Source organism: Heterocephalus glaber, unplaced genomic scaffold (genome assembly GCF_053883595.1).
Source record: "Heterocephalus glaber isolate CG9 unplaced genomic scaffold, H.glaber_assembly_v1.0 deba00001452, whole genome shotgun sequence".
Classification (NCBI taxonomy): Eukaryota; Metazoa; Chordata; class Mammalia; order Rodentia; family Bathyergidae; genus Heterocephalus; species Heterocephalus glaber.
This window is the reverse complement of record NW_028258302.1, coordinates 24,325,499-24,341,597: the sequence shown is the minus strand read 5'-3', so window position 1 is coordinate 24,341,597 and position 16,099 is coordinate 24,325,499. Positions and strand designations below refer to the sequence as shown.

General features: G+C 41.1%; 1 protein-coding gene across 7 annotated transcripts in view; it reads left to right on the top strand.

Annotated features, from left to right (window-relative positions):
- Ddi2 (DDI proteasomal shuttling factor 2) overlaps positions 1-14,998 on the top strand; it is a 51,153-nt gene extending 36,155 nt beyond the window's left edge. For 4 of the 7 annotated variants that reach the window (XM_004850331.4, XM_004850329.4, XM_013074252.3 and 1 more), the window contains one exon: positions 5,728-14,998. In XM_004850331.4, the coding sequence (XP_004850388.1) occupies positions 5,728-7,586 (1,859 nt within the window). In that variant the 3' untranslated portion in view covers positions 7,587-14,998. Of the gene's footprint in view, positions 1-3,011; positions 3,075-5,727 lie in introns of those variants that run through there. The other 3 variants (XM_021262846.2, XM_087215115.1, XM_021262845.2) reach the window with 2 other exon arrangements.
- The last annotated feature ends 1,101 nt before the right edge of the window (positions 14,999-16,099 follow it).

Here is a 16,099-nt window from a genome sequence, read left to right as displayed (position 1 = left end):
GTGATCTTCCTAAAACTTAATCTTGGATTTTTTTCTTTGCTAAAGGAAATTGTAGCAGTAAGCTGATACTTAGTTTTGATTTCAGCAGTATTTCCCTGAAATTTTTTTTTTCCTTTCTTAGGCCCATTTAGTTTGAAGGACAGCATTGTCGCTGTGACTAAAGTAGCACTTTAAAAATATTTTTGGGGAGGGCTGGGGATTTAGCTCAGTGGTTTCGCCGCCTGCTGCGCAAGCACAAGGACCTGAGTTCGATCCCTGGTACCAAAAAATATATATATATATATTTTGAAAGTATGGCCAGCAAACAAGAAGAACCAGCAGTTAGAATCATAATTGAACAGTAATCAAAATAAGATGTTTACGCTCTTATTGAGATCATTGTAGTGTCATCATGCTGTACAACACAATGAAAACTATTAAAGTCAAGGGACTTAATATTTTTTTCTAAGTCCCAAGTGTTATGACCTATTTAAATATAAAGATGGAGCCAATTTTCTGGGTAAAATGGAGCAGCACAGTTTAACTCATATCCCCCATCTGTTACAGAAAAATGACTGTAGGATGCATTTTGTAGAAGCTTGTACCTTTTTTTTTTTTTAAGAATTACCTTTTAGGGGCTGGGGATTTAGCTCGGTGGTTTTGCCGCCTGCTGCGCAAGCACAAGGACCTGAGTTCAATCCCCAGTACCAAAAAAAAAAAAGAATTACCTTTTAAGTTTGAGTTATTTTAAAGTCTTGAACAGCAATTATTCATCATTATGATTAATGTCACACATTGCTTTTTCTAGTACAGTAAAATGTGTCAAGAGTTAGATGTTCAGGGAATAGCTTTCTTCTGATGACAAAAGAGATAAAAAGCAGCCAGGTTTGACACTTGTTTTTTCCCCAGTACTAAGGGTAGAACCCAGAACCTTCACACTGAGCTATAACCCCAGTCCTTTTTATTTTTAACTTTAAGGCAGGGTTTCCACAGAGTCACTAAGATGTCCACGTTGGACTCAGACTTCTGATCCTCCTGCCTCAGCCTCCCAGAATGCTGGGATTACAGGAATTTGCTACCGTGTTTGGTTATTGCCACGTGTTACTCGAGAACATTCCAGCATCCAGCCCTGAGTTTAAAATGGGCTTGGGTAGCAGATGCAGTTGTCCAAGCTGGCCATGTTCATAATATAAATGTCTATCACTATTTAGCCCAGTGTTGCATGTAAAATGCAGTTTTGGGCTGGAGATGTTGCTCAGAGGCAGAGCACTTGCCTGGTGTGCACGTGGCCCTGGGTTCAAAACACTCCCCCCGCCAAAAAAAAGTGGAGTCTTGGTTGCAACTTATGTAATTTGAAGGAAAGGGAAAATTTTAATCTTCCCAGTGAGGTAAGCATGAACAAATTTGACCTACCTACTTAATTTTGGGTAATTTGTCAGCTTAGTCATACTACATGTTAATAAGAAATAGAAAATTTTCTTTCCCTTTATTAGAGGAACATTAGCTGATGACAGCCATGTTTTCTAACCCACTAGTAGCAGTTACCCTCTTGGGTGACCACTTTATCTTTTTGTTTGTTTGTTTGTTTACTTGTTCGTACAGGGATCAAATTTGGGACTTTGTGCTTTCAAGGCAGGCAGCCAAGCCACTGAACTAAATCCCTGGCCCTGACCACTTTATTTTAATAGAAACTTTAGGAGATTGAAATATATACCACAGATGTTTTCAGGGGTTGTTTTTTGGTTTTGGGGGGATTTTTTTAAGGTACTGGGGATCAAACTCCGGTCCTTGCACTTGCAGGACAGGCGGTAGAACCACTGAGCACAATTCCCAGCCCATTCAGTACCGGTTTTAAAAGATAAAAAGAAAGTGGCTTTTTATCCATGTAACCTTTTGTTACTAATACATATGGCTTATACTGATTTTTATAAACTTTAAATAGTGAAACTAATTTTGCAAAATTAGGTCCTATTTGTTTGGAAAACCCACCTTCCCAAATCCAAACTCTGGACATGATAGGTGAAGCTATTTTGTGAAAAGCTGTTGCTTTGGTAGATACTTTCCTTTTTTTTTTTCTTGCTTACCTTGGACCCTCGCCCTCTTCTCACCAGCTTATGCTGCTGCCAGCAGATCAGACCCTCAGTTTCTCAGCTGCCACCACCAGTGTCTGGTAGATACTTTCTATCAAAGTGTATTTATATTTCTTATCAGTTGAAAAATAATTTACCCAAGAGTGGTGGCACATCCCTGCAATCCCAGTAGTCTGGGAGGCTGAAACAGGAAGATCACAAGTTTGAGCCCAGGGCAGGTAACTTAGCAACCTAGGGAGATCCTGAGTCACAAAGGATTAGGGATATAGCTCAGTGCAAAGGCTCTGAGTTCAATCCCCTATACTATGAGAAGAATTTAAAAGTGGAACTATATTTGATATATTAAAACTGACTAAAAGTAAAGCAGTTAAGTCAGGATAAAATTTAATAATATTTCTTTTCTTCTAAAAGTGAATCTTAACTGAGAAATTTGCAAAGTGATAGTTATGTGTTCACTCAACCTTTATGCCATATGATTTCATCATCTAACTTTATCTGATGGATCTTCTTTTTTCACCTGACATATTTGCACATAAATTCTGAGTGTAGATGTATAAAATTAATTTTTTAAATTCAGTTAAAAATCTATTGAGTGCTGGGCGTGCTGGTGCATGCCTATAATCCTAGCACTCGGGAGGCCGAGGCAGGATCATTGCACAAGTTCAAAGCCAGCCTGGGCTACATAGCGAGGCCCTGTCAAAAAGCACACGCGTGCGCCCCCCCCATCATCTGTTGAAGTTGACATATTGCTTTCTGAACGTGGGAGAATTGAAGCAACCAGCAAATCTTTTGGATGTCCAAACTGTAGAAATATTCCCTGACTTTGAGCCTACTAGTTCCTGATTTTAAAGATGCCAAAGGAGTGGAGAATGTTACCCCCTGCATGCTGTGTGGTTTGCATTGTTAACCCAGGTTTGCTTGTCTGTTTCCTAATCCAAACAGAGCGTCAGAAGCCATGATGCATGTAGTGTGTGTGTACTGCAGCTGGAGTGGGCCCCAGACCAGGTATTTATAGACACCACGTTAAGCCTTCCATGCAGTTGTCGTCTGTGCTCTCAAAGCCTCTGTATCTATAGCGGTTTTGGAAGTTAACTTCTGCCGTTGACCATTTCACCATGTTTAATCGTGGTTACAACTACCTTGTAGTATTTACATTTGTGTGTATGTTGGCACACACATACATGTAAATATAAATTTCTGTTTAAAATTTTATCAATTATTATGACATTTCAAAGGAGGGAGAAAAACTTAGTAAAAAGTGCCCATCATAGCTACCGTGACTACTAGCTATTGTGAATATCAACTTAAGAATTTGATGTCACAGCACTTTGTAATTGGAGATACCCCTGTGCATTTATGATTCTCCTAAGTCCCTCTCCTCTGAAAACCTGAAACCTCTTTTTCTCTGATACCGCACATGACCACCTGGAGTTACAGGAGAGCAGAAATTTTCATTCTGTTCAAGAAGAAATGGAAGCTTGTCAGGTGACTTGTCTAGAGTCACAAGAGTTGGTAAGATAGGCAGGTCTTATATTTCATTATCCCCGAAACAAGAACTGAGACTTTGCCTTTCCCTCTGCCCTGGCTTCTTAACAGATTATCCATTCTGCTTCCATTTCCCTGTGATACACACAAGATCTTTGTCAGCCTGAGTATATTGGGTGATACAGCAAGACAGGAAAGGTTTTCTTTCACAAAATAAGGACTTTGTAGGGATTATCTGGCTGGTTGTAATTGAATTCATAGCATTTAATCCCCCCACCCCACCCTCAAAACCTCTACCTACCTACCCCTCCCTTCTTTTCTCTCCTCCTCCTCCCCCTGTTCTTCTCCCTCTCTCTTTCTTCTCTCTCTTTTTTCCCCTTATAAGGACAGGTTTAAAATAGGCATAGTTTAATTATTCTTAATCTCTATTATTCTCATCCTCTTCTTCTAAGTATCCTGTAATACTGACCTAGTCTTACACTATAGTTAGGACTTAGGCTAATGAAAGTGACCATATCAGGTACAGAGACCTATATGCTGCTCTCTTAGTGGGTACAGTATCACTTGAGAATGTTTTGACCTTCACCTTATATCATAAGTTATAACTTGTATACCAGTGCTTGTTGCTAATAGGGATTACAGTACAGTTTTATATTAGCATTAGATCAGAGTTGAATGTCTTTCAGAATCAGCCTTGTTGATTAGATTGATAAAACCAGTGACTGTGTTTCTAGATTCTGATGGATATAATTTAAATAAGACACGCTGTTTTCCTGTTTATTGCTAACCTATAAGTAAGGTAAGATTATTTTGTAAGAAGTCAACAACTTCGTGACACAATGCTTTATTGTCTTGTGTTGTTAACCAGTGTTTGATTTGAATGACTTAAAGCTGTTGGAATTGTAACTGCATTTCTTCATGACTTAAGTCAAGATCGAGTCCCGTGTTGGATGTTAACCTTCAGCCCAAATCATTTGAGTTGCATCTAACCAGACAGTGTATTGTGACCAGTCTTTTAGCCATTAGTTATAGTAAGTGCTTTTGGTCAGTTTTTAACTTGTTCAGTGTCAAAAGGAGAATTGGAACTGGTGTTTAATGATATCATTATGTTATCTGCACTGAGCTAGTGTTAAGTCTGCCATCATGTTTGAGGTTCATTAATTGCAGTGACTCTTAAGTTTAGTCATTGCTGCCAGGCATGGTGGCACATACCTGTAATCCCAGCACAGAGGCTGAGGGCAGAGGATTACCATGAGTTCAAGGCCAGCCTCAACTACATAGCAAGGCCCTGTCTCAAAAATAAAATCATTAGTTCGACCCTCGGTGCCATAAATAAATAAATAAAATCATTGCCTTTTGAAAAACTTGTGATCTCCCTCCACTGTTCACTTCCCTATTCTTCTCTTCTTAAAGTGCTTAAATGTTCTTAATTGTACTCTATTAATGTGATAACTGATAATCCTTTAAAGTTGCAATATTTGGTAGGGTGATAATTGGGATTTAATTTCTTTGATCTTTAGCTTTACTTCTATTTTCCTGGAGTTCTGCAAGTATGCAAATTCTTATTTCTCCCATAATTCCTACTGTGTCCCAAGTATACTTGCTTTTATACTTCTCCTTTCTAAGTTCAGTGTTTACATCTAAAACATGAAAAATGCATTGGCATGGGAATTACCATGTTGCAAGGGTTCTCAAGATTTGTGATGTGCTTAAGAGTCCCCCGGGGAACTCATTCCAAGTGCAAGCTCCTCGGTTTCACTCCAAGGATGGCACCCTAGAGCCTGCATATTTAAAGCATCCCAGGCAGTTGTAGGACAAATGGTGGAAAAATATACTTGAAGAAACTATTCTAGAGCTTTTGACTCAATGGGAATGAAGTGTAAGTGTGTTACAGCCTGAGCCCTGGCCCAGCTGTTAGGTAAATATATATCAAACTACAGTAAACTTGTGCTCTCAAGAACATTCCTGCCTCTTATTCTGCTTCTGTGACATTAAATTGCCTAACGGGTTGAGAAAAATTCTTGTGTTTTTAAAATCATGTCTATATGTCTTAAGAGAGACCAGAAGTAAAGGACTTAACTTTTATTCTATACTGTTTAGATTTGTATCCTCTGATAATTTATTGGCCTTTGTTACCTGCCAGTTAATCTTTTTGCTTTCCCTTTTGCGACAGAGAAAAGCGGTAAAGAATCTACCTCACTGGGAATGTCATCATTACCAACTTCAGATGGATTTACCCCTCCAGCCCATTCTTCAGGACCAAGTCCTGAGATTGGTAATCCTACGAGTCTTGCTCACTCTGCCTCTGCTTCAGTCTGCCCTATTGAGCCCAGTGACCCAGATAGCATTCAGCCTAAAGCTGTAAAGGCTTTGAAGGCTTCAGTTGAATTCCAGATGAACTCAAAAAAGAAAGAACTTCTTCCTCTACAGGATCCTTCTGATCATGCTTCCTCAGCAGACCAGAGTCCAGCTATGCCTTTGCATAATTCATCTGAAGAAGCAGTCATTAGAGATAATCTGGAGAAATCTGCTGAAAGAAGCAGCCAGGGCCTCAAACTTTATCTCCATACAAGACAGGAAGCTAGTTTATCTGTCACAACTGCTAGGATGCATGAACCACTGATGCTTGTAGACAAAAAAGGTTGGCACCCAGAAAATCAGAACCTGCGTCAACTCAATGGCCTTCACCAACACACAGAACCAGGGAACAAACAGCATGAGGTACAGCAGAATGCTCCTCATGACCAAGGACATCTTTGTGACCTGGGGGACATTCAGCTTCCTGAAGAAAAGCAACAGGATCAACAGAAAATTGTTGGTTTGAAAGCTTCGATGAAGGAAGAGGGGCTACAGCAGAACTCGGATCTACCCAGCCCAGAGAAAAGCTTTCTACCTTCAGGATGCTTTGGCTCCTCAAATTCAGAAATGCTTATGGAAATAGAGGTGGTTGAACAGTCCGTAGTTGCTGTGCTTAAGTCAACAGGCAGTCAGAATGCCAATGTCGAGAACATTGGTGTATCTAGTCTCACTTCAGATAATCCCTTGATGGAAGTAGAAACATCAAAATGTAATCCTTCGTCTGCAAGTGTGAATAATTCCATTTCCACTCAGGATTTACAGCCCCCAGAAAGTAACATTGAAATGTCTGGAACCAATAATGAATATGGCAACAGCCTACCTTCTCTCAATCTCTGTGGCAGTTGTCAGCCCTCTGTGGAGTCAACAGAAGAATCTTGTTCATCTGTAACAGCAGCCTTGAAAGAACTTCATGAACTTTTGGTCAGTAGTAGTAAGCCAGCTCCAGAAAATACATCTAAAGTTATCTGTCAGTCAGAAACGATACCTGAGGGCCAAACAGGTGTTAAAGACTTTTCAGAAAGATGGACTCAGAATGATCACCTGGCCCACAGAGAACCGTGTCCACAAGTCTTCTGTCATCAGGCCAGTTCTGTATCAGTGAAGTCAGAAAGCTTAGGCGCTGTGTCTGGCACTGGAACAGAAGACACAGAAGATTCTAGCTCCCAGGGTCAAAGTGATGGTCTGTCAGCTGACAAGAAAGGTGTCCCCAGATTTAGAGAGTCAGTGAGTGAGAGCAATTCTGTCACTATAACCTCAGCTGAATCATCTAATCAGTTACATTGCACCTTAGGTGTAGAAATTTCACCCAGTCTCACAGCCAGTGAGGATGCCCTCAGTCAGACTTCTGAGCAAACTGAGTCTTTGCCATCTAGTTTTATACTGGTTAAAGATCTGGGTCGTGGCATACAGAGTCTGGTAACAGACAGGCTCGAAACCAGAGAAAATGCCTGTCCTGACACTGCGAGGCCATTTCTTGAATTGGATCCACTTACCAGTCATCCATCAAGTCCTTCCCTTCTTTCACCCTTAATTTTTCCTGCCACAGATATTGACCGGATTCTCCGGGCTGGCTTTACTTTGCAGGAAGCTCTTGGGGCATTGCATCGAGTTGGAGGAAATGCAGACCTTGCACTTCTTGTTTTGCTAGCAAAGAACATTGTAGTTCCTACATAACTATGGGAAAGTGGGCTAGACCATACTCCATTCCCTTTAAAAAAAAAAAAAAAAACGCTCTATATATACACACATATATACACTCTCGACATACACAGTATATTTAGAAACCTGCAAGCAGAATGTTGAGCCAGATTTTTTTTTTTAAAGATTTTTTTCGGCCAAAGTAATTTATGATCTTTTGTCTGATTAATTTGTCTATTCTACTTGTTAAATTCTGGGCCTTTTAAAATGTATTGGCAGTATGTGCATACAAAGCTTTTTATTCTCATTAAGGTGATGTATTCTGGAATAAAATGGATGGTTTTGTTTATAGCATAACATTTTAGAATGAGAGTGAATGCTTTAAAAAGCAGAGGCCATGAGAAACCCACCGCCCATGCAATTACAAACAGATGAGCTTCTCACTATGGCTTTGTCTCTGCTACAGGCAGGGTATGGCTTACTGACTCAGTCATCAATTTAGAAACTTTTGACCATACAGCTTGGTGTTTGGAATTTTACACAGTGTCTGTGTATTATGATTCACCGATTATAACAGGAAATTGAAGAATAATTTAATATATCCTAGAGTGGTATGCTTTTATTTGTGTGCTCAGAACTTTGACATTTTAAGAGTGATGGGGGGAGTTAAAATTTGGGCTACTTTGTGAATCGCAAGCTGCAGTATACCTGGGTTGATTGCCAAATATCTTTGTTACATTGGGTGGGATATCTTAGAACTAACATTAGATTGAAACATGGTGCTACCCAGAATTTAAAAGGGAAGGGATAAAAGGCCCCAACGTTATTCCGTTTGCAAATGTCAAGGACTTTGCAAGAAAAATGGCCTAAACACTGGAATTTACTAAAGATTGGGTTTGCTAGCATCTCCCCGATAGCACCTCAACCCTTAACGACTAATGATGAACGCAAGCTTAGCTACATGGGTTGATTGCCAGCAGCTTATTTCCTTTCCAAACTCACCTTCTACTAGGAAGTTCTTCCAGAACATTTGGTTGCTATCTGAGTGAGACATTGAAGTGTGATAATCTTGTCACTGGTTCATCTTGGTGCTTAGAATGGTCAATTTGGTGTCATTCATGGCAGTGAAAATAGTAGTTTCTGACTTAAGTGGCCTTGGTAAAGTTTTCCATCCCTTTCTTTCCTCAGGAGTTTCTTTTTAAAGCAAGATTCATGTTTGTGTTTACTGTGTCAAATTAGAGTGGGGCAAAATATATAGAAGTATTGTGGCCTTTTTTTTAATATAAGGACTAGCCCTTGGAAGTCATTGTCCTGTGGGCCCCACTGTGCAATAATCCTACTGGATAGGTTTTCGACAATTCTTTCCTAGAAAATGAACTGTTCTTTTAGGTACCTAGCAGGAATCTGAAATCTTGTTTTGTTTTTTAAGAATTTTGAAAGCCAGGTGTGGTGGTACATACCTGTAATCCCAGCCCTCTGAAGGCTGAGGCAGAGGACTACAAGTTTGAGATCAGCCTGAGCTACATAATGAGACCCTGTCTGAAGAAAAAAACAGTGAGCCTGGGGATGTAGCTCAGTATCACTGCGCCTGCCTGGCAAGTGCAAGTTTCTAAGTTCAATTCCCAGTACCCCCCAAAAAGAAAAAATAATAAAAATTTTAGAAAGTTAATTTGAGAATGATTATTCCTGATTCCAGATTATAGTTTGCAACATGTCTGAAACACAAGCTTTTGAAAGAATGATTGCTAAACTGAAGAGTTAAATGATTTTTTTTTTTCTGGTCTCTGAAAGCTTGTTCTTTCCATCAAAATTGAATCACTGAGCACAATCAAAACAGACTCATCTCAGGAGTTTTTGAAACTTTAATTAGGGACACTTGGAGGCAACTCCCAGTTTCTTTTTCTTTGCTGTGTTGTTTGTATGTGTGCTCGGAGACTTCAGTGACCTGATGTAGGTCACACGTAGATGCATCATGATCCTTTCTGAAGTTAGGAAACTCTTGACAAAAGGAGCGGTAGTCTTCTATTGTCCAGTGGGTGCTGAGAACAACAGGTGAACCTGGCTGTCTTTAAACTTACAGGCACCCACATGTCGTAGACTCTTGCTTGCCCTACACCAAAGATGTAAGATGCACTAGGAAGCTGTTATAGGATTTGTCAACCGACTCAGAGCTGTGATTGTAGTTAAATGGTTGGTGCTATGACTGAGGCAAAATCCAGCAGCAGTGCAGGGGGGCCCTGTATTTGCTTTATGGGTGGTGGTTTGAGAGTGTATTTTAGAGTTGGTTTGGTTTGGTTTGGTTTTGTACCGGGGATCAAACTCGGGTCCTTGCGCTTGCCAGCAGGTAGCAAAACCACTGAGCTAAATCCCCAGCCCTAGGGTCTTAAATCAGGGCACAGGGTGGGGTGGGTAAGGGAACTTCTCAGCGACAACTCTGCCAAAAGGCCTGTGTAAAGGTGGCCACAGGGCTTTTTGTGTGAGACTCCAGTGCCCTGCTCAGCAGCTGGCCACTGACTTTTTTTTTTTTTTTTTGGTACTGGGAATCGAACTCATCCTTCTGCTTGCAGGGCAGTCGGTGGAACCACTGAGCTAAATCCCCTGCCTGGCCCTGGCCACTGACTTTATAATGTTGAGGTTTGGGAAACTGTCCCAGGTGGAGTACATAATGTCAGTCTGGAAAAGATTTCATTATAGTAATTTTGATGTATGTATCTGTATATTTATTTTTAGGAAAATTGAACAGGCTTATAGTTGTACAGGTATTCTTTTTAAAAATACTTTCAATGAGCTTAACCCACTTGCCAAATCCCTTTTGATCTTTTTTTTTTAACATACACTTGCTTTTGATTTTTAAAATATCACTGTCTATCACATCATTTATATAAAAATAAAATTGTTGACATTGTTAGGATTTTTAATTTTTATGTTATTGGTTTTTTTGGTACCAGGTATTGAACTCGGGTACTTGCACTTGCGCAGCAGGCGGTGAAACCACTGAGCTAAATCCCTGGCCCATTGTTAGGATTTTGAATGATTTTTTTTAATTTAACAGTTCTAGACCATAAAGGGGATTAGGAATATTACACTATTGAAGCTGTAGTGTCAGTTTTCATTCAGTGTTTTAACACTTAAGAACTTCAGAAATATGGGCCGGGAATTTATCTCAGTGGTTCTGCTGCCTGCCTTGCAAGCACAAGATCCCAAGTTTGATCCCCAATACCAAAAAAAAAAACTTCAGAAGTGCAGAAATTATATATCAACTTCTAAAAATAAGATCAAGCCATGGTAAACCCCTCTGATAAATCCCGTACCTTCTCAGGCCAGTCCTGTGTCAGCACTTACATCTAGGGCAGTCTCTGCTTATTCACCAAAGAGAAGAGGGTTTCCTCCTGTAAGACTTGTTTCATTCCCTTCAGTCAGTGCCTGTGTAAAAGGGTGCACTTGGCAACCAGACTGCTATACCTAGGCTGTAGATTTTGCTTTTTGGCACTTAAAAGAGTTATCTCCAGTTCTGCCTCTTTAGGCCTCTAGACAGCCAGGAACCTTACTGCCACAGTTTGGGCCTTAACTGTTAATGGATAGAGATCAAAGGAAGCTGGGTAGATTGTGTGTGTGTGTGTGTGTGTGTGTGTGAGAGAGAGAGAGAGAGAGAATCCTGTCTTGTGGCCTACACTTCCCAGAGCTCCTTGACTCCATACTGAGTCACTCATACTCAGCATTGAAGGGAGACGCAGCCCCGTGTGTTTGTTCCCCAAAGCATTTCTTTAGCAAGAGGCCACCTAGGAATGAAATACAAGACTTTGTGTCACTCATTTTGTGATCCCCAATTGATGTGGAATCTGCCTGTTCTTCCCTATCACAGCTATCTCTAATGAAAGCCATAAAAATTGTTGGTGTGACTTTTCAGCTCATGTCTATAAATACATGTGTGAGCTATTACATATGGTGATTGACAAATGTCTTAGAGTTAATTTTGCATAGATTAAAAAGCAATTTTTATATCTATAGATGTAGTCTTTATTTACGGTGGCTTTTATCCCACCATGTATATAATAAACTGCCTTGCAAATAACTAGCCTGGAGAGTCACCTTGCATTCAAATTGTCTTTCCCTACTGTTGGTCACCTGTGTTGAGGGTGCAAAGGAAGGTTGAACTCTGCACATTTCAAACTTACTGTCCCTGGCAATGCATCCTAGAGAAGCTAACCAGGGCCTGGGGTGAGCTCAGTGGTATAGCACGTGCTTAGCATGTGAGGCCCTGACTTTGATCCCCAGCACCAAAAAAAATCCATATATAATAAATACAAGACACTAAGTTGTGTTCTCTCTCGAGCACTCTCACCCAGAAGCCTGTTTTCTCATTTGAATTTGGTGACAGTGTAGTCTGGCTGAAGACACAGTTATATAAGTTTCCCTTCCTAGAAAATGAATGTTATTTGTAGTATTAGGAGTTCCATAAAATAAAAATAGCCTTTTCTCCCCAGAGAATTCATGCTGATTCCTCTTACGCAGTAAAGTTGATTGAGAGCCTGTCCTTTGAACTGGAATGTGAAGTCATGGTACAAGTTTTATACTTAGTGGAGCCTCGGGATGGGAGGGTTGCTATATGGGATTTTGCATCTGGTAAATCAAAAGTGGCTCTCTAGTATAGTTTATTATGTTCTTCATTATACTATCAGTGTTAGGATGGATAAGAGAGAAAAAACTTGAGAAATTCTGTTACATATTTAAAAGGAAGTTACTACCTTCCAGCCTATGCAACATGAGTTTTGAGATAGGGCCTTGCTATGTAGCACAAGCAGGCCTTAGGATGATCCTCATGCCTCAGCCTCCCACGTACTGGGATTACAGGCATGTACCACTATGCTTTGTTTTCTTTTTTTGTGTCTGAAACAGTGTCACTCTGTAGTTAAGGCTGTCTTAAACTCACTATGTAGCCGCACCCCCCCCCCCAACTCACAGGACTTCTGCCTCAGCCTCCTGAGTGCTGGGATTACAGAAGGGCACCCGAATCCCTGGCTTGCAGGATGAATGTTTGAGGCTTCTGTTACTTTTTCATCTACTTATCAAATACTGAATGCCCACATGCCAGGCACTGATGGACACTGGGGATTGAGGAGTGACTTTTTTTTTTATTGAGGGGTGACTATTAACAGGTTAGACCCTCCCATTGTGAGGCTTTCAGAATAATAGCAAGACATGAAACATTTTTATTTGAAATCTAATATGTATTTTTGCTTATAAGCCTTTTTTTCCTCTCTCCCAGGACAGGGTCCTGTGTTCTCCAGGCTGGTCTCAAGTGGGATTCTCCAGCCTCAGGCCTTCACATAACTGAGACTACAGGCATGTGCCACTGCACCCAGTTAGCATGCTTAATTTTTTTTTTTGGTACCGGGGATCGAACTCGGGACCTTGTGCTTACGAGGCAGGCGGCAGCATCACTGAGCTAAATCCCCAGCCCACACATCCTTAATTTTTGAAGTCATTAGAGTTACTTGGTTCCAGTTGAGAGCCAGTTGGGAAGAATCAAGCCCACAATGGAATCACATGCTGGAAACCTGTTAACTTTTCCCCCAGTAGTGAATATTAAGCCCAGGGCCTTGTGCATGTTAGGCAAGTACTGTGTCACAGATACATCCTCGGTCCTAGAATTACTCTTAAATTTTATTATTTTTTAATACCAGGTATGGCAGTGTCCATCTGGAATCCCAGTACTCAGGAGGCTGAGGCAGGAGGATCAACTTTGAGGCCAGCTCCAGCTACATAGTGAGACCCAATCTCAATTTTTTTTGAAGCAGAGAAACCAACAAAATTGTAACATTTGATAGAAATACTTAAAGAAATCAGATGCTGAGAAATCAATTCATAATGCTGCTAGGAGGAAAGGGACGGGCAGGATAGGAGTCGAAGTTAATGGCACCAGTGACAGGCAGCCTTCCATCAGGACCTTCTGTGCAGGATGGAGCTGGGAGGGTGCACACGCCACCCACACCCCTCAGCAGACAAGCACTGCTGCTTGGGAATACTGGCCATCTGGGCTGGCAGGACTTCACTAGGATTCTGCAGGACGTGCTATTTTAAAGCAGCTGAGTGCAGCATATGAAAACGAATCTAGAGCAGGAAAAGTAGCAAGCCACCGTTCTGGGACTGGGTAGTAGGCAGGATTGATTGACAAAAGAAGTGGAGGCTCTAAATCTCAGGAGGCCTCCACCCAAGGGATGTTCTTTAACCCATTAAAACTGTTAGAGCCTATGTTGTGATCTGAAGCAAGAAGGCAGAATTTGAGTCTATGAGTGTTGAGGTTCACAGGAAACTGATGTGTCTGGCTGGTCACTAGAGCATTGGGGCTGTAAACCCGAGGGCTCAGCCAAGGGTGTAGGACACCACCATAAGGAATGAAGCTGGCCAAGTGGCACAAGGGCATAGGGGTTAGAGGATATTTCTTTACTAAAATATTAAACTACAGATGATCAGGAAATGGAGAGAGAGGACACAAAATTGGGGTGACTTACAGAACTACATTTCTCTGTACCATAAGATTTTCATTGTCTGATTTGGGGAAGGATCAGGTTGAGGCATTTTTTTCTTAGGAAATTTCACCTGATGGGAAATGATTTTGTTTAATTTGCAACCTTGAGTGAATGGGTCTGTGGCCTAAAGAAGGGTAGATGTGTGTTTCCTGCCAGAGCCAGTCAGGTCAGTTTAGTTTCCAGATTTCTTGACCAGGCTACGTTTGAACTCCTTAAAAGTCCACAAGACTTTGGAGTGTTATGCCACCCACCCAAAAGCTTTCTATCTGAATGCTTAGATTTCTGTTCACTCCTGATCACCCTTTTGAAATAGTTCTGGTGATAGAACATTTCTACACACTGGTTAAATTTGCTTTTTTCACCATGTACCTACAATAAAAATTGGCTTACGTGTTTTTATTCCAAATCCAAATGTTGATGGCAAGTTGGGCTAATGGCCTTTGCACTCAAGATTTGTTTACCAGTTTTATAGCCATATTTGGCAAACTACTAATAGAAACCCCTCTTTTCTTTCCCTTTTTTCTTTGTATTGCAAGATTTTCTTTAACCTTTAAGACTACTGCATCTTACAAGAAGAACTAGACTGACTGGCAAAATAGTCTTGCTAGTAGCTCAGTTGCTCCCAAATGCTTTGGTTTTGAGAGTTGGGAAAACTCTGAGAACTTAAGGGAACCAAACTCAGGAACCCCAAAGTTGGTTGCATTGTGCCATTTAGTTTAGGGGCTGAACGTAGGACCTGTCTACAGCTGAGTGAACTCAATGCCTTTGAGTTTGAATTTGTGTCATACTGAAAATGTAAGTCAGCCCTAAGTAATCAAACACTTTATTTTATTTTTCTTTTTTAATAGGAACTTTCTGAAGAAAAAATGATGTGTAAAACATTTGATATTTAAGACAATAAAGTTTTTACCATAAGAATTTTGTTTGATCAATTTCTTTTGAAATCGAGATGGTTACTTCACTTTGTCCTTGTCCTTTTCACTTGTGTCTCTGTCTCCCTGCCCTTTAAGTTGCACACACACAAGTGTCATGACTTAGAGTTGTCTCTATGCCTGAGTCCAGAAGAAGGGACATCTAAGAGCCATGAAACTAACTTCCAGATTGCAAGAGGACAGATGGGCATTTTATAACTACCTGTGCAATTGGTGCCTGGTAAGCTGTGGAATACACTGGTTGAGACTAGTTAGTGTTCTCTAGAGCCAGGTTGCTTGGCTATGAATCCCCTTTGCCACTTACTAGTTTATGTGACTGGTAAGTTACTAACCTCATGCCACCGTTTCCTCTTCTGTAACATGGGAAATACTGGGGGGAATTGTAGGGATTAAACAAGTTCACACATGTGTCTGGCACACAGCGTGCTCATTACATGTGAACAGGTATCGTTCAGAGTGGAGAACGCTGTGGACTTTCCAGAAGTTAGGAGATTCAGCCAGGCCTGATGATGCACACCTGTAACCCCAGCACCCTGAGAGGCTGAGGCAGAAGGATCCAAGTTTGAACCCAGCTGGACAACTTAGCCACTGAGTAAGACTATCAAAAAATTTAAAAGGGCTTGGGGATGTAGCTCAATGCAAAGGCCCTGGGTTCAGTCCTCAGTACTGCAAAACAAACTCAAACACATATTGGGTACCTTCTCTCAGAGTCTGATGTGGGAGGAAGGACTCGACCTGGTGCAGTCATTCAGCATCCGGGGCTACCAGGATCTGCCCTCTTCAGCATGTGGCTTCCAAGATTTCTTGGACCTCAACACCAGCTGGCTTGCCAGGGAAAGAGTGAGGATGGGCACTTTTCCATCATTGCACTGGCTGGAGCCATCACCTGGCCATGCCAAACTCAGGAGGTGAGGATTATAATCTACCTCTCTGCCCTGGAAGACCAGGAATAGTTTGGTGGTCAGCTAGCAGGGCTTTATTGTCACCTTGGAGATCACACATGCCCTTTCTCCAAAGGAAGTGACTCGTCCTATTAAGGCATCTATTGGCCTCCAAGCCCAGAATCACCCCTGCTACCTGGTCCTCT